Here is a 16,878-nt window from a genome sequence, read left to right as displayed (position 1 = left end):
GAGCGTCTGCTAAATGACTTAAATGTAAATGTAAATGTATGTGACAATATAACATAATATTTCAGTGTAACTACCTGCAGTTATTGGATTATAATTACATTGTGGTTACCAACGTTCTTGCATAACTGCATAGTACAACATTTTGCTGTAAGTGTTTAAACATTTTGCTCTGATTTATGCAAACTCCTAATAGTGAATGTCTACAGACATTTCTTGGAAGGTCCACTTACCACAGTGAGAAACGTTTCACATCTGCAAATGGAACGTGCTGCAGCAGTTTCTTCTCTCCTCTTCACTCAAATGTTGTTTTTTACTTCTACTTAACAATTACTGGTAGATTCCCATGCAGTTGATGTGCAGACTCTCATTTGTCATATGAAATGTGACGGGTGCTTAGCCCTTTAAAACCAGCTTAGGGTAGGAGGGAGGGAGAGTGAGACTTTGCTTGCATGCAGACAGACATGCATGGATGTACTGAGAACCAAAACCAACACTTCTAATTCTTTACAAAATGATTTTATGAATCTGGTTACAATATGTAGTTACAAGAACACTGGTAACAACAACGTGACCTAACAGTTATAGGCCTAATGCAATTTCAAACAGTTACTGTACTTGACACTCAACAATTTGAATTTGTATTGGTAACACATTAGATACAACAGAATGGGAACATACAGGAGTTTTTTCAAGATAGGGAGTGGTTTTAAAGTGTTGGTGGGACAAGTCACCATGTCAATACCTTCATACAGTACTTATGAATGTTAACATGGCCATTATTTCAAAAATAGGTCCACATTCACATCCATGGATCTTTTTACTGTTATTAAGATGGTCTATTTGTGCTTAATAATGTGCACCTACTATGACATGTGGATATGCTGATGTATAGAAGTGTAAGTCCTGACATGCTGTTTCGCCTGGCTGTCAGTCTTTGTATGGGCGTGTCTTTCTGCAATTCTGTGAAGTTGTGTTTGAGCTAAATATGCTGTGCGTTATGTCAACTATGTGCTGTTTGCATGTTGTTTGATTATCTACATAAAGGCAGATAATACATTTCTTGAAATAAATATTGTGTTATGAATTTTGCTCTAATTCCTAATTGCAAGACCCTTTTTGGCTTTGATCCCAAGGCTTCCGAGCATCGATCACATTCTAATGGCATCAGTTGAGTGAGAGGTGGGGGGAGTGTATATATGTACTCTACTGCATCATATCCATACTTGACCATGATGTATAACTACAACAGTGGGCAGAACTGAGACATGGGGAGAACCCCTTTAGAATCGTGGTTAAGGCCAAATTGCTAAGAGTCATTTTGGATGAATAAAGGGGTTAATCTTACAAACATAAAATGGGACAATTTCTCTCTCCATAACTCTATCTTATCATATTCCATCTCCTGTTCCCCATATCCATGTTAGGTTTGAAAAGCGAGTGTCTTTCTCCACATTCCTGTTGTCTGTGAGGGGGCAAATGCATGTTTTTGGCTGACAGGGAGTCACAAGGTTGAGCAACAAGGACATGCCTTTTTAAGGCCTTGTGGGTCATACACAAACAATCCTTTGTGTTAATGTATACCGTTCTGCATTTTTATAAAACCATAAAGTTTCTCATAAAGTAGCTAGATTTTTAGCAACTACTGCATCTCTGCTCAAAAATACCCATATGGGCACTTAACTCTTAAAACATTATTCACTATATCTGTGATGTCATATCGTGGACAATATTGTTGGCCGCTTGGATCTGCATTATCTCTAGAGGAAGGTGAGTAGATGACATAATCCGCATCACCTCAGTGCCTTGATCAAATGTATTATTTGTTTTACATCTAAAAGTAATATAAAATCGGATTACTATCGTCTCTTTGTGCAATGGTAATATTTTTTAGATTTCATTGGCGTGAGAGTTCTGCTCCACTTCCACCTGGGAGTTATGTAAGTTTACACAATATACAGTGCCCCTTGAATTAATCTAATAGCTTGGTGGACTACTACTACTACTCCTGATGTTAAGCACTAACTCAGCAGCTCATTGATACATCCATACATTCATGAACATACATTTCATACATTGATGAACAATGACACAAAGCGATTGTTGTTCATTGTGGACAATGGGATACACATATCACACACTCTTAAGCAAGAGCAACTACATAATTGTAATTTAATCTACCGTGACACAATAGTTTGGTTTCCCTACACATTTTGCAGTAGTCCTTTGTCGCAGGTCTGGAAACTAGGATTTTTCCATTTGTTTTCTTGCCTCTCTTCTTTCCAAATCTCCACTTATTTTTCTTCCTTCCCTATTTTCCTCTCCTCTGCCCTCCTCTCATTAATTTCTTGCATCATCCTGAGCAGATTTGCTTATCTACTCTCCATCACCCTAGCCAATCATAGTGACTATCCTGCGTCAAGGTCCTCCCCTCCATGGCAGCTCTCCTCACCATGGACGATCAACACAGGCAAGTGGAGAGCTTCCTGATAAGCTGGTGGTCTCTCTGTCACACAGGCCACTCCCTGCATGATCTCAGTCCTCACTCTCTCTAGTTCCTGCTCTCTATCCTCCTCTAGCTGCAGACTATTCTCATCCTCTTCAAATCCTTCTCCCTCCAGGACCCCTCTGCTCTCTTCGTTAGCCCGGCGGAGGCCCAGTCCCAGAAACCCACCACCTTCATCCCCTCTACTCCCCATCCCTGCACCAAGGCTCCGGGAGTGAAACAGGCAGGCCTGCCGCACCGTGTGCAAACGGCCAAGGGAGAATCCACTGCGGCTGAGGGCAAGCCTTCCTCCTCCCATCCTTCCCACTGTCCCATATGTCAAAGAGCCCGCCCCCATCGCCACGTTCCCCCTGACTCGCGAGGGGAGCGAGGAGCTGCTGGTGGACCTGCGACAGCGGGGGCAGCTCTGGAGGACGTAGCTAGAGTTCCGCCTCATAGGGACACGCGTTGCCCCGGTAAACGCAGAGGGCGAAGATGTTGTGTTGTTGGTGTTCAGATCCATCAGCAATGCCTCGGAGTAACTGGGCACCATCTGCTGGTTGCAGCGAATGTGCCACTCCAGTTCAGTGATGTCTACCGTGTTGACCCTCGATATGACACGTAATCTGGGGCCACCGCGTTGCCCATTCTCCTGGCCTGAGCTGTAGTTGCCCATCTCAGTGCTGTCATTGTCATTGACTTCCTCGTTCTCACCAAACAGCTTCTCCACATGATAGTGGACATATGCCGTACGGTACTCTGACACCACACGTAGTGGCCAGGACAACATCAGGGCTGAGATCAGCCAATACATGCGCCGACGAGAGAACCAGGGCGGCCATGCCGGGTCAGGAAAGGCCAGCATGTGCTCACGGAAGTCCACGTTCTTCAGGTGCATGCCCTCCCGTGCCTCCATGTAGTCATCCAGACCCTCGTTCTCTGCGAAGAAACGTGCGCGCTGAGTGAGGTAGGCAGCCTCGGCATGGGCACTGGCAAAGCTGAAACACTTGGTGAAACGAAGGCGTACGGCCGGGTGCTCCAGAAGGCCAAGAAGCTCCTTGGATACGTCCTTGACACCATGTCGGGTATAGTCAAATTCAGAGCTGGCTGTGTGTGTGTTGACCCGCTCATGGTACACCTGTGTGGTGGTGTAAGCGTCACCATTGCGGTATCGAGTCACCTGCCGTGTCCGTCTCACATAGTGATAGCTGATGGCCTTCCACCAGATACAGGGCATGGCCTGCTGTAGCCTCTGGACCCTGTTGTACACCTTGCTGATCCTGACCCGGGCCAGAGAGGATGTTTTAGAGAAGCAGTGCCAGCACTCCACCAGGTAGACCAGGTACAGCATGATCAGGAAGGCCACCGGGATGTAGACGTAGCCGTTGGAGCAGGGGCTGTCATGGTAGAGGCGGGCGCGGCCGCCGTAGTAGAGGCCGTGTTCATCGGCAGCCATGACAGTGACGCGGTAAAAAGAGCACCATCCCAGTGTGGCGAAACAGCCGAACATCAGTAGCGTGAGGAGCAGGCACTTCCAATGGGACTCTCGGCATAGGGACCCGGGAAGGGACTGTTTACAGGGACGCTGCTACAGGGGGGAAGGGATAAGAGACAAGGTAAAGCAGATGATGGGGGGGTGGAGGATCAGGCACAAATACAAGTGGAAATTTGGTTAACATTTTATAAATGGGAGTAAGGTAGCAGGGTTTGAGTGATGGGATCAGGAGCTTGAAATTTGGGTAAAGGGAGTGATGTGTGGGTGGACAGGACGTGGGATAAATTATTGTTTAAGTGGTGGGGATGGGGTTTTAACAATAATAAAACATCACGCGTAATGGAACGTATGAGGTGTGATAAAAAGGAGAGGAACAGGATTGAAGGACATACAACAGGAGGCAGAAAGACAAGGAAAGGAAAGGGTGTTAAAACTGGATTTTTCTGCAAGAAACAGAAACAGAAAAAAACAGAACATATATTAAGTGTATTCCATAAGAATAGAGACGATTGGGCATCAATCACACCATGCCATGGCCTTAATGTCAAAACAACATTAATAAACATCAATGTTGTCTCCTCTCTTGCTCCCCTTTTCTTCCAGATATGGAACATTCCAGTCTCTGGAGGCATGAACACATTTCCTGGCAGAGTGAAACCCAAACCATGAAGCCCATTTTAAACACTTGGTTTTAGTGGGCACTGGAAGAGGTTGATGCTTTTAGACCTCATCAAGAGAGAAAGAGAGTGCATTCAGCTCTGTGTTGCCAGTGGAAGTTAGTGGTACTGTGGCCATCCCTGCTTCCCATAGGGAGATGCACATGGACAGGGTCACTCTTGGCCACACAGAGCATAGAAAAATAACCCCCCCCCCCCCCCAAAAAAAAAAAGATAGATAAGAGGTGGGCCTGTGTCCACAAAGAGTCTCATAATGAATAAGATTATATGGACAGATACTAGATCAGCCCTTCTATTCTGAGATGCTTTGTGGATACGGGCCCTGAGATCAGAGTATTTGTCTATCTGCTTTGCTTTTGATGTAGTCAAATGGGCCTCTCACAGCCATGACAGTGACCTTGCAGGGAAGGTTTGTTTTGCTAAAAGGCAGGCTGCTGTCCAAACGGTAGCTGTGAGGAGGTGTGTTCCTGTTGGCAGAGATTCCGGGGTTTAATTGTGCTTGCATTACAAGGACAAGGGAGCACGCTGAGTCAAAAGGGAGAGACCATTTAAGTTCACCGTAAACCTAGAGCCAAGTGCCTCAATTGCTAATTTATTACATTTGTGTGTGTCTATATTAATGATGATGGGCTAACTCTGTACTCATCCCCCACTTAAAGGCCATTAGAGAGGAAGAGATGAAGAGAAAGAGAGGTATGGGTAGTTTACTAGGAGCATCATGTTTCTTCCCTCCCACTTGATCGCTTTTCTTCCCACTCCATATTGACATTAGCACTGTAAAACTACTTTGGGTGTAAAACTGTTGCTGAAAGAAGAATGGGAAAAAACTGCTTCAGTTTCACACACAGTAAAACATTTGTTTTTGCTCCTTCTTACTGTCATAAGGACAAGGACAAAATATTTAAACTATCAACTATCAGAGCAAGTTGCCAAAATGAATAATGGTACAGGGAAGATGAAAAAAGGAGGGGGACAGAGTAAAGGAGTGTATTTTTGTTATAGAAACAAATCCAACTAAATGTAACATATTCTGATGCAACAACAGACAGAGAGAGGGATAGTGTGTTTAAGTAGATATATAAAGAGCATTTCAGTCTTACTCAACCAGTGTTAATTATTTATCAAGCCTAAGAACTACCGGTCTGAGAGACAGTTTTATCGGGAATGCCTCTCACATTAGAGGCAGGCGGAAACATAATGTGAGTTTGTGTGTGTATAAATTCAAGTAGGTCAGCCTGTAGTCTGCAAGTCCTTACTACATAAGAGTACAATTATTCTCAAAGTACGTGGAAGAAATCTGACCATTGATGGCTGCAAACACAACAACAACAGCAGCTCTATGTGGGTTGACCCAACCAGGTTTTCTTCAACCAGTGTCCAAACTGTAATGATACTACAGACCTCCCTCTCTTCTTTGTTTTTGTGTGTGTAGGAGCCCGTCTTCCACTGTCTTACCTTCACTTTGAGATGAAGGGCAAAGCAGAGGAAGAGAGAAAGTAGAGATGGCAGGCTTACAGTTCTGCCTGCACATTTGTCTTACTTCTCTCAAACCCCACAACATTCAAGGGAACACAGAGGCCGCCCAAGTAGAAAAGCAACCTCAGAAATAAACATTAACACACACAGAGGTGTGCTGATTTTGCCTGACAGTACACACAGACATCATTATGTGCACATATCAACCACGCTCATGGGAAAATAGGGCATTATGACATGTAACTTATGTAAATAGGCTGACTTTACACTAGATATGGTTGTGTCAGTATAATACAAACATAAAAACTCAATAGTGCTCTCTGGTGCTTGCCCAATCGGTCTCTCTTCTTTTTATTGATCTCTCTGTAACATAAGAGCTGAGGTTACAGCTCAGGTTACAGCTCAGCAACTGAGGTCTCTGTAACATAAGAGTCCTTGGACGTTTAGGCTACTACTCAAGACAGAACAGTGATCTTAGACTATAATGTAGCCTGATGCTGTACAGTTCATTCTAATAAGTAATCCCCAAAGAAGATGTCTCCTAATCATGAGGAATTATTTAATAATTCATGTTGTTATCATGTCAGTAATTGTATGTGGCATTCATATCTCAGCCCAGGCAAATAGATCAGCGGGAGCTAAATCGTTCACCTCCAGTTCGACTGCAATGCAGTTGCGTCCGTCCATTAGTGAGGGGTGACTTCTAGTAACCTTGTAGTATACACGCACTAAAAAATACGTGACTGGTCTCTCGTAGCCTATTGTAAAGACCAGCGTTCCTCTGATCAAACTCGGACGCACCAGATGCAGAGTTATGTTTGTGCTCAACATGTTGGTTAGTGAGTGGATAACTGAGTGAGCTCCTCTGGTTACAGAAGAGTGAAAACGGAGGTTGAGTAGCCTATTAGCTTGAGCTCACCATGCAGTGCAGATCTAAATATATGGATAATATCCTTGCAATCGCACATTCTATATGGGTATTAACGACATTGTCATTTTATTAGCCTGTATATAGTAGCCTAGGCCATTCAGTAGCAGCCAAAACAACAATTACGCACGCGCGCATTTACCCCCCCCCCACCCCCCAAACAACCTAGCCAATGCTCTACTACCTCTTCTCTTCTGCCCCCGTTCAGTAAGGGCGCTTCTCCGGTCACCGCAGGCATTCTTTCGTTCCTCACAAGCTACGATTTGACCGTGAGCATCGGGATCTATCCGAGACTCCCACGATCAGGGGGTCCAGTGTCCGGACCGCCCCGCATGACAACTCAAGCCCCATGTCTGAATTCGATTCTCCGAAAGCAAACGTCTTCGAGTATCAAGTATTCCTCTTGCCAGGTTATTAACACAGCTCCTAGCATTGCCCCAACGGATTGATTCGATCCTGTCCTGAGGTTCTTGTCACACGACGACCGCGGGACATGGCAAAAACCCGTTTCATGTGTAGTTTCTCGGGTGTCCGTTAAGTCACCGTATGTTGGTTTATTGCTAATGTATTGCTGTTATCTACTTATCTACAGTAGCTCCAGGCTCCAACATGGACCATCCAGCGGGGAAGATAGATGAGGAAATAGTGTACGTTAAATCACAACCGAGACATCACGTTATTATTTGGTAGGCTACCTCCTGACGATGCAGCTATGGTCTGTCAAGTGCGATAGCACGCTATTTATCCGTAGGCGTAAATAGATCCTCATCCCACCATTCAGAAATTATGATTGGCAGATAATTTCGTTCACCCTCCTCCTCGCGCATTTGGTCATGTGTTTATTCCCGTTTTCACCTGCACATTTAATCGTCGACGGTTAGAGCTGACGTCACCGAGTAGGGACATAAACGCGCACCATTTTCTGAAAGGCCTACATTTGAATTAGTTGCCGTGGCAATATTGTAGTCATTTAACTCCCGATATACGTTCTGTGAGCAAATCCTGCTTCTTCAGTCTGATGAGCCTTGCACATCTCCCACGTTTCACAACCAACTAGTTCCATGGCAAGGGTCTACGTGCAGAAATGGGACAGAACCAAGAAAGTGTGGATCTGACACTTATGCTGAAAATTGTATGCCCGTGCGCTTTGCCTCCACTTAGCTGTGGCTATATTGTGCTGTCAAATGTAAAATATGCACATTATGAATAGGCTAATAAGTGTTAGAATACTTATTTATCTACAAACATGCTATATCATTTTTTATTTTTTTTAAAGTAATATATAAAGGCATGCAGGAATGGACAATTAACCATAGGAAAAAATGCAACAGCCAACGCTAGTAAATGTAAGTGCATTTTCTTTATTTAGACATAAGGAGACAAACACCCACAATATATCCATCCACACTTTACCTTCTCTCATAGGCTTCTTCCAACTGGAGCAACCAACATTACTACATACACCTGACTCCATCTTGTTAAACCCTCAACCAATTTATGTTTAAGCTGTTCTGAAATTTCATCAAGAAAAAAGGAATGCATTTTTGTACACTGCAATTGTTTGCTGAAAGGTCTTGGAAATAATAACTTCCTGGAATAATGTTACATTTTTTAATTCTACTTGTACGGGAAGCATGTTGGAAAATAAACCTAGTTTTAACTACTGATATGCTAAATAACAACCAATTTGTCAATAGAGGAATTACCATCAAATAACTTAGGTGTGAACAAAGTGCATAAATTGACAAGTTTACCCACAACGACTGCATTGTTGGGAACAAGTATTTTTGCTGCACCACTATGACACCTGCTAAACTGTTTGTGTGACCAATAAACTTAGATTTTCGCTCACGTTTCTCTTTGCTCTGCCTGATCCATACACCATAATACAAGAGACATACCCAGTCCTCATCTGCTTAAAAAATATCATCCTTAATGATTTCATTATGTAAACCACATTTTGTTCTTCATTAGTTTGGAAATTGCAAGGACAATCTTGGAAATGTTGACACAAATCTTCATCTATTTTGTCATAATCCTTCATCACAAATTGAGACTTGTCTATGTTTGTTCTTCATTGTGAGAAGTGGAATGATAACCACAATTTTAAACCATGAAATAGCATACTTGATCTTTCTCCCCACAACAAGATACCCTCCACCCCATCTTATTTGTACTCTAAACCCCCCTCACCCAATTCCTTCTCATTCTGGAATGAACAGCCATACCCCCGGGACTTAAATTCTGTTTTTTTCTTTCCCTGTAGGCCTCAGTTGACAGTGTGGATTTATACAGGCCCACCTTCAAGGGTGACCACTGATGAGCCTCCAAGCTTCTCTGCTAAAGTGCGCCGATCTTTGATGTCCTCCAAACCATTAACTTGCCATTCATGCTTGATACCTAGAAATGAGCAAAGTGGTCAAATGTGAGAAAAATTAAACAAATGAAAGCACCCTAATCATCGTCACAGTTAGATTTTTTTTTCAACCTAAAAAGTTACTCACCTGTGAATTTCTTCTTAATGGCATCCTTTGAGCTGGCATAGATCATTTTGCTCTTCAGTGGAGCACCTTCTGGGGCCCTGAGATACAAAGGAAACAGAATATTACTAAAATATTCTGTCTTTAGATAAGCAGAATTTACTAGTTGTAATCATCAAATTAAATCGACTTAAACCCAGTGCTTAACAGTTGACACTCACCAGAAGATGAAGACAAGGTCCTCCTTCTTGGTCTCCTTGGTCTCATAGGTTGCGTCATAGAGGGCGTAGCGACAGTCATCTGCAGGCAGCATCTTGACAAAGTGCAGGTAAGGGTCTGCGATGGTGGTACCCACATCACCGGTCAGAATCTCTTTACCTGCTTCAAGGACAATGTGCTTCTTGTCCTCGCTCAGACAGAACAGCACTGCCTTCTTCCTCTTCTTCTTCTCATCCTCATTCGCCTGGGCCTTACGGACCTTCATCTCATTGAAGACTGTAATAACTTCATCAGTCACTGTCACCCCAGAGGCCTAAGAGGAGAAAAACAGTTGAATGCATCATGTACCCAAGAGGTAAGAGGTCAATGAATGAGATCTCCCAGCTTTGGTCTGTATGTTTGGACTGAAGTTTAAAAGAGTTTGCAGGGCTTTAAATGGCTTGTTTTTCCAGACTAAACGATTGCTGATATCTTCAGCCCCGTCGACGAATCATTAAGCAAACACTGTTAGTGGGCACACTGGGATAAGGATGTTGATAAATCACTATGATCATTTCACACTTGCACTGTTCAGAGCAGTTGACTTTACAGTTTAAAGAAAACATTTGGAACAATTGTTAGGTAGGTCAGTCCTTGAATTATTGAAATACCTGTAAGGATGGTGAATGCCAAAAGTATTCTAATTTTTTCCTCAAAGTTGCAAAAGACGAGCAACAAGTCAAACAAACAAAAAACTCAGAGGGTTGTTTCAGAACAAAAGATACCTATTCAACAAGCAAACAGCGAAAGACAGCAGAGGGTGCAGTTACTGTTCATGAAATCAATACCTTGGACAACATGACTAAGTGAAACATACCCTACATTTTCACAATCATCCAATTACATTCCAAAACCATCTCTAAAAAGAGCCAGGGAAAACTTCGAAAAGAGAATATTCATCTCAAGAAAATACATTTCAGTTCCATTTCCAGTGGTTTTAAGATGATTTGGTTGCTGGCAGCTAACTAGCTAGAATGTTGTTATAACCCAGGTGGAAAACAAGACACTTCACTAAGACCATATATAGGGTGTCCAATCAAAAACATATTTTGACCAATGGATAAAATGTTATGTAGATAATCCTCTGAAACAACCAATGTTCCAAACCTCATGTATCTTGTCATAATCCATTCAAAATGTATTGACAGTTATTACCCTTACAGGATGGTCAAAATTATGGCAACTAAATCAATGGAGGCCAGAGAAAAAAAAGTGGTAATAAATCAGGGGGGAAAAGCATCGTGCTAGCCAGACTAGATGCTGAGTGAGAATTAAGGCTACCTGACAGGTTTACCATTGAACTCGTTATCTTTCTTTAAAAAATAAGAGGTAAGATAGATATCGATTGAAACATTTTAGTATACACTGTACATATTAACGCGAAGTTCCTGTATTTTTCGAAGACTTCTCGAAAAACGTATCTCCGAAATGTCAGAGCACTGCGCGTACCCGAAATCATTTTACATTTAATTCAGCTAGTGTCATGCCAATTTTTATTTTTCTATTTGCATCCAACCACAAACTGGTCAAAAGCTTTCGCGATAAAGCTGCACCTCTGTAAACAGAGCTCGGTGCTTTTAATCTGATGCACTTATGTTAATTATATGTTAGAGAAATACCCCACTGAACGATTCAGAACATGAAGAATGACATTTTTCTTGATAAATGTATTTTATAACATAAGGAAGTGAAATGTCATCACCCAGAGTGGGTGGACACCCTGGCATATGAAACAGGATGTCCACTAGCAAACAAACAGTGTGTTTGCATTGGGAAGTTGTTGCACTTCCTCTTCCCTAAAGCAGTGGTTACAGCGCTTGGTACATTCACTCTTATGGTGGGTGTGCTGAAGCAGAAACTCATACTCAGTGTTAGAAACACACTGGCGTGCCGTTGTCAGCGCAAGTCAAGGGAGAAGGAAATTGTGTCAGGGTTCGATGCCATGGCTTCCTAATTTGATGGAGCTGCTAACCAATTCTCAATAATCATTCTCAACAATTGTCGTCGAAATTGTTAAAGTGAACATACGCAGTCAACAATAAGATGCCATTGAACAAAATCCATTGACATGTCATAGTCCACGAACATTGCCAGGTAGCTAGCAAGCTTTGACGGCACACTTCCTTGTACTTGCAGTAAGGGTGGGGTCGGCTGAAACGGGAGGTAACGTTAGCTACCGGTACTAGCTAGCTGGCAGTAAATGTTAGCGGGTGAGGCGTTAGACGAGTGTCGGATAGGCTAGCATCGTCTTACTCAAACATATTATTGTCACGTTAAAGCAATTGTCAATTCCAATCAACACCAATGGTGGATAGCGTACCGTTCGTTTGCTAACATAACTCTGCCATCTGAAGTCATCTAGCTAACTACGTATACTAACTAGTTAGCTGGCTAGCCATCCGGTTCGCAAGAGGCCTAGTTAGCTTAGCTAATACTAGTGATACTGTTAGGTCATGGTTGAGAGGAAATGCCGAGGGGCCAGGTGAAACCTAGTTAACTCTGACCATGAATGACAAATGGCGGTTTAGTTAAATGCTAATTGTTGAAGCAGGTTAAACAGTTAGCTACCAAATGTGGGCTGTTAACTAGCAAGGTGGCCAATGTTCATCGATTGTAAAACTATGGTGGGGAAATAAATAACTTAATTTTATGATCAGCGGGCCAAGTAGCTAACTACCAATCCCCAATACAATGGGTTGTATATGTAGGATAACAAAATTAGTTATTTGAACCATAAAAGTAACGTTACCATGGTTGGGTCTTTAGTGTATCAGCGTCTGAGTCGAAAATGAAATGTTCGTTCTTCTTGTTGAGCTCACACTAGACCGGCGGACACGCGCCTGACGGGCATCAGAAAAAGGGAGCAAGTGTCAACCCAAAGTATCATGGGAAATGTATTTTCAATATAACCCTCCCCCGAACACACACTGACACAATCACAGTATGCACTTGAACGACGTTCAGTAGGCTAAACTACAGATCTAGACTGTAACACTCAATGTTCATATTGAATAACGTTATAGAAGAAAACGGAGCTTTATAGCTACGTCTCTAGACTATATTAAGAACATACTTTTTTAAATCCCTAATGATTTATATGGTGAAAAGAAAAGTTTGCGCGCATTAAATCAGCTTTTAAAAAGTATGTCCAATCCAGCTTGTCTCTCACAATCAATTCACTGTATGCATTTTTGACAGACATAGGGACTGACGTGTCTCTCTCTCCGATACATCAGTCATTCATTCGAACCGAGAAGGTTGGCTAAACTTACTTCCAAATAAGGAAACGAACGGCAGTAGGGCCTATGCGCGCCTCGTGCACACCCTGCGGTTCGCGGCATCTATATCTCCATATATGGCCATTAGGGCATTTCGTTCTAATCTAGACCAAGACAGACGAGTATTTGCTGTGCAATATAAACGACAGACTCAAACCAGAGCAAAGCGAGTAAAAAAAGAGGAAGAGAGAGATTGAGAGGGAGGATAAACTACTAGGTGAAATACCACAGTGTGCCATCACACCAGCAAGAAAATTGCAACAAGTGAAGCACAAACACCTTTGTAAATACAGCCCATATTTATTTTCCCTTTTGTACATTGTTACACTATAAATAGCCATATTATAACATTTGAAATGTCTCTATTTTTTTTTTACTTTTGTGAGTGTAATCTTTACTGTTTAGTTCGGATTGTTTATTTCACTATTGTTTATTATCGATTTTACTTTCTTTGTCAACGTGAACACGTTTCCCATGCGGATAATGGCTTTTTTAATTGACTTGAGAGAGGGCGAGAGAGAGTGAGAAGGAGAGTGACTATGGGGAGGTGTTCATTCGTTGTCTTATTTATAGCACCACCAGTTTTTCCACACATCCATACATTGGACTAGTCTACTGAGTGAGATGAGCAAGACTATAGCTTTGTGACACATTTTCTGTGGATAAAATTAAGGGATGATAATTGTAGCTATATAACACAATACATTCTCTTAAATTCGCTGTGTTCATATATAAGATTGTTCACGACATAGGCCTGATATATTAGGCCTGATATGGCCTAATTTACCAGTAGGCCTAGCGATGAGACCGCTATCAGAGACGGAAGAGTCGCTTTCTCTTCCGTCTCTGATAGCGGTCTCATCGCTAGGCCTACTGGTAAATTAGGCCATATCAGGCCTAATATATCAGGCCTATGTCGTGAACAATCTTATATATGAACACAGCGAATTTAAGAGAATGTATTGTGTTATATAGCTACAATTATCATCCCTTAATTTTATCCACAGAAAATGTGTCACAAAGCTATAGTCTTGCTCATCTCACTCAGTAGACTAGTCCAATGTATGGATGTGTGGAAAAACTGGTGGTGCTATAAATAAGACAACGAATGAACACCTCCCCATAGTCACTCTCCTTCTCACTCTCTCTCGCCCTCTCTCAAGTCAATTAAAAAAGCCATTATCCGCATGGGAAACGTGTTCACGTTGACAAAGAAAGTAAAATCGATAATAAACAATAGTGAAATAAACAATCCGAACTAAACAGTAAAGATTACACTCACAAAAGTAAAAAAAAAATAGAGACATTTCAAATGTTATAATATGGCTATTTATAGTGTAACAATGTACAAAAGGGAAAATAAATATGGGCTGTATTTACAAAGGTGTTTGTGCTTCACTTGTTGCAATTTTCTTGCTGGTGTGATGGCACACTGTGGTATTTCACCTAGTAGTTTATCCTCCCTCTCAAGCGATACATCTCAGTCCATTTTTTCTGTCTCTTAAATACAGTCAATGAACTAAGTAGACCAGACCCAGCAGCTATTGCATTGGTGTGAATGGGAGAACCACCTCTTCAGTAGACCGGAACTGTGACAATTTTTTCAATGGTAAACGGCCTGAGTAAGACATCTTTATGTATCAACCATCTTTGAAGCTATCACGCTTGCTTGCCTTGGCGTTACTTTTTGTGCCACTGCAGTCTCCGTAGACATCTAAACATGGCGGCGTCCTACAAACGAGTTATGTAGCTTGTGTCCAGCTATGTTCTGATTGTAAAAAAAATCCAAGGGTTCCATAAAAAACTGACAGTAAGAAAAATGGGATTTCACTCTTTGTTAAGCGGTATATCGAAGTGTTGGTCTAGTCTTGCACGTCATCGATTATCAAACGTTTCGCGATTGCGGAACCTTAGCGAAGTGACACCGAGAGCGATTTTGAGCCGTCCATCACATACACCTTCACCATCGTCGACATGCACTGGCATGAGCAATGGCCACCTATATAGCCGTATAAGAGTAGCATACAGTTTGGGGAGAGAGGGTGCTATATGGGCAACAGATACGTTGTGTTTTGGTGTGTTATCAATCCGCTCAAGAGTGAACACACAAAAACGGTACTTTCATGTTATGAAGAAACTGCACCAACAGGTGCCTCTTTCCCGCCCTCTTTCTACATCGACAGCAGTTGCAAAAGACGTGATTCTGTTTGAGCACGACCGAACAAGGTTCTTTCGCCTCTTAGCAGTCTTCTGTGGTGGTCAGTTTCTTTTCTGGACATACCTGGCCCACTTCGCCTTTACTGGTCTTCGAGACACTGGTGGAAGTGGTTCTGGTGGGAGACATGTCTCCACTACTGGCTTGGCAGGACTTTGGAGTTTCGATATGAACCTGGGATCTAATGCTTGGAGATATGGATTCACACTGGCATGCCTTGTTATTGGTATGTGTCAGAATTGATTGTGCAGAAGACTGGCAGTATTATAAATTGAGGCACCTATACCTGTGTGTGATTGTATTAATACTTTTCTCTCTCTCTTAGGTGGAGGGATCATGGGACTTGGTGCTCTGTTCTGCCGGCGTTCTGTCAGCCAGGTGATTCTACATAAGGGGGGTGGGATGGTCACTGTGTCGACACAGTCACCCCTGGGACCAAACAAGGGACAGAGAATTACTGTACCCTTGTCACAAGTGGCCTGTTACGCCCACAGACAAGAGTCTCCTACTTTCATTCCCCTCAGGGTGAAAGATCACAAGTTCTACTTTCTTTTGGACCGAGAAGGCACACTGAATAATCCCCAACTGTTTGATGTTACAGTTGGGGCATATCGATCATTCTAGGTGTGTCAAGATAACAGAATGTGACTTGTCCCCCATTGTCAATGCAACAGTGTGTCAGTACATAGGGGTTGATTGGAATGAATTCAACAATCTGTTGGCTAAAGTTCTAAACATAAACCATTGATTAAGTTAGCAAAATTTTTGTTGGCTTTTTGAAATTAATTTGACAACAAATAAGATATGGATATTAATAAAAAACTGTGTGGATATAAAACAATTACATGTTTCCAGTGCATTGAAGTGGATCATTTTCAACACTATTCACTACCTCCAAACCAAAAATACACATTTTCAGTCAGTATTTTTACTCTGGGATGAAGATTGTTGTAACTGTAACTAAAATCTGCATCTGATAGTAGATGATCTTAGCAAAAAGGTGTGCTGGGTCCACACTCAAAAATATATCGCAAATATATTGCATAAAGGCTTTGCAGCCTTATTCAGTGTGTAGATGATCTTAAAAGGCATACATACTTGGCTATGAGTTTGAGTTAAAGATTAGTTTGAGATAACATTAGATAATCTCTCCTGGCTCAGTTCCCCACATACCCCCTCACTGAGACTGGGTGGAGTGACTAGTTGTCCTCAATCACCATTGAGATTGAGGAGTTACTGTAGTTGCCCCCATCTCCCTTTTGAGTGCAATCTCCACTCCACATCGTTTACTCCACTTCCAACAGCTGTCACTGAACATACTGAATGATTTACAAATAATAATGAGTAGTTATTTATGATGCATGGTAATTTGTAGATCAAACAGTCGGAAGTCACCTGCAGTGTCGGCTACAATGTTGAACAAGCCCAATATCCTGCATGTATTGGCCTAGACCTTGCTCCTGAAGTTGATCCTGGATCAATAATGAATTCCTCCTTCATCCACTTCATCCTAAGAAAGTCTTACAACTGGGAGACTGGGAGTTGGGGTTTTCAAAACATCACCATCATGCATTATTGCTTCTAATCTA

At 42.2% G+C, this 16,878-nt stretch overlaps 3 protein-coding genes across 6 annotated transcripts; 1 reads left to right on the top strand and 2 right to left on the bottom strand.

Moving 5' to 3' along the window:
* Positions 1 to 500: 500 nt before the first annotated feature.
* Positions 501 to 7,658, bottom strand: LOC139552548 (transmembrane protein 151A). Of its 2 annotated transcripts, XM_071364374.1 has the most exons (3): positions 7,243 to 7,658; positions 4,370 to 4,420; positions 501 to 4,070 (listed from the first exon to the last, which is right to left on the bottom strand). In XM_071364374.1, exons 1-3 carry the CDS (start codon positions 7,294 to 7,296, stop codon positions 2,406 to 2,408), a joined length of 1,770 nt encoding a protein of 589 aa, XP_071220475.1. In that variant the 5' UTR covers positions 7,297 to 7,658; the 3' UTR covers positions 501 to 2,405. The 2 variants fall into 2 exon arrangements, with proteins under 2 accessions (XP_071220475.1, XP_071220476.1); XM_071364375.1 differs by lacking the exon at positions 4,370 to 4,420.
* A 741-nt stretch (positions 7,659 to 8,399) lies between these two features.
* Positions 8,400 to 13,044, bottom strand: LOC139552551 (cofilin-2-like). Of its 3 annotated transcripts, none has more exons than XM_071364380.1 (5): positions 12,966 to 13,044; positions 12,546 to 12,636; positions 9,760 to 10,070; positions 9,563 to 9,639; positions 8,400 to 9,458 (listed from the first exon to the last, which is right to left on the bottom strand). In XM_071364380.1, the coding sequence occupies exons 2-5, from the start codon at positions 12,546 to 12,548 to the stop codon at positions 9,346 to 9,348; spliced, it is 504 nt and encodes a 167-aa protein (XP_071220481.1). In that variant the 5' UTR covers positions 12,549 to 12,636; positions 12,966 to 13,044; the 3' UTR covers positions 8,400 to 9,345. The 3 variants fall into 3 exon arrangements, with proteins under 3 accessions (XP_071220481.1, XP_071220480.1, XP_071220478.1); XM_071364379.1 differs by having other exon boundaries at positions 12,870 to 13,042; XM_071364377.1 differs by lacking the exon at positions 12,966 to 13,044 and having other exon boundaries at positions 12,546 to 12,655.
* Positions 13,045 to 14,755: 1,711 nt separating this feature from the next.
* On the top strand, positions 14,756 to 16,130 carry tmem223 (transmembrane protein 223). Its single transcript, XM_071364372.1, has 2 exons — positions 14,756 to 15,515; positions 15,615 to 16,130. Exons 1-2 carry the CDS (start codon positions 14,894 to 14,896, stop codon positions 15,911 to 15,913), a joined length of 921 nt encoding a protein of 306 aa, XP_071220473.1. The 5' UTR covers positions 14,756 to 14,893; the 3' UTR covers positions 15,914 to 16,130.
* Positions 16,131 to 16,878: the final 748 nt, after the last annotated feature.

This window comes from Salvelinus alpinus, chromosome 24, assembly GCF_045679555.1.
Source record: "Salvelinus alpinus chromosome 24, SLU_Salpinus.1, whole genome shotgun sequence".
Lineage (NCBI taxonomy): Eukaryota > Metazoa > Chordata > Actinopteri > Salmoniformes > Salmonidae > Salvelinus > Salvelinus alpinus.
The sequence above is the reverse complement of the archived record's forward strand: the minus strand, read 5'-3'. Positions and strand labels throughout refer to the sequence as shown.

Bases quoted from the DNA above. Each gene is read 5' to 3' on its own strand.
- LOC139552551 (XM_071364380.1), bottom strand. The intron at 9,640-9,759 runs GTGAGTGTCAAC...TTTGTATCTCAG, and splicing joins GACCTTGTCTTCATCTTCTG to GGCCCCAGAAGGTGCTCCAC. The intron at 9,459-9,562 runs GTGAGTAACTTT...GCTCATTTCTAG, and splicing joins CATTAAGAAGAAATTCACAG to GTATCAAGCATGAATGGCAA.
- tmem223 (XM_071364372.1), top strand. From the start codon at position 14,894: ATGGGATTTCACTCTTTGTTAAGCGGTATATCGAAGTGTTGGTCTAGT. The intron at 15,516-15,614 runs GTATGTGTCAGA...TCTCTCTCTTAG, and splicing joins ACTGGCATGCCTTGTTATTG to GTGGAGGGATCATGGGACTT.
- LOC139552548 (XM_071364374.1), bottom strand. From the start codon at position 7,296: ATGCCTGCGGTGACCGGAGAAGCGCCCTTACTGAACGGGGGCAGAAGA. The intron at 4,421-7,242 runs GTAGTAGAGCAT...TGTTTCTTGCAG, and splicing joins ACGGGGGCAGAAGAGAAGAG to AAAAATCCAGTTTTAACACC. The intron at 4,071-4,369 runs GTATGTCCTTCA...TCCCCCCTGTAG, and splicing joins TTGTCTTTCTGCCTCCTGTT to CAGCGTCCCTGTAAACAGTC.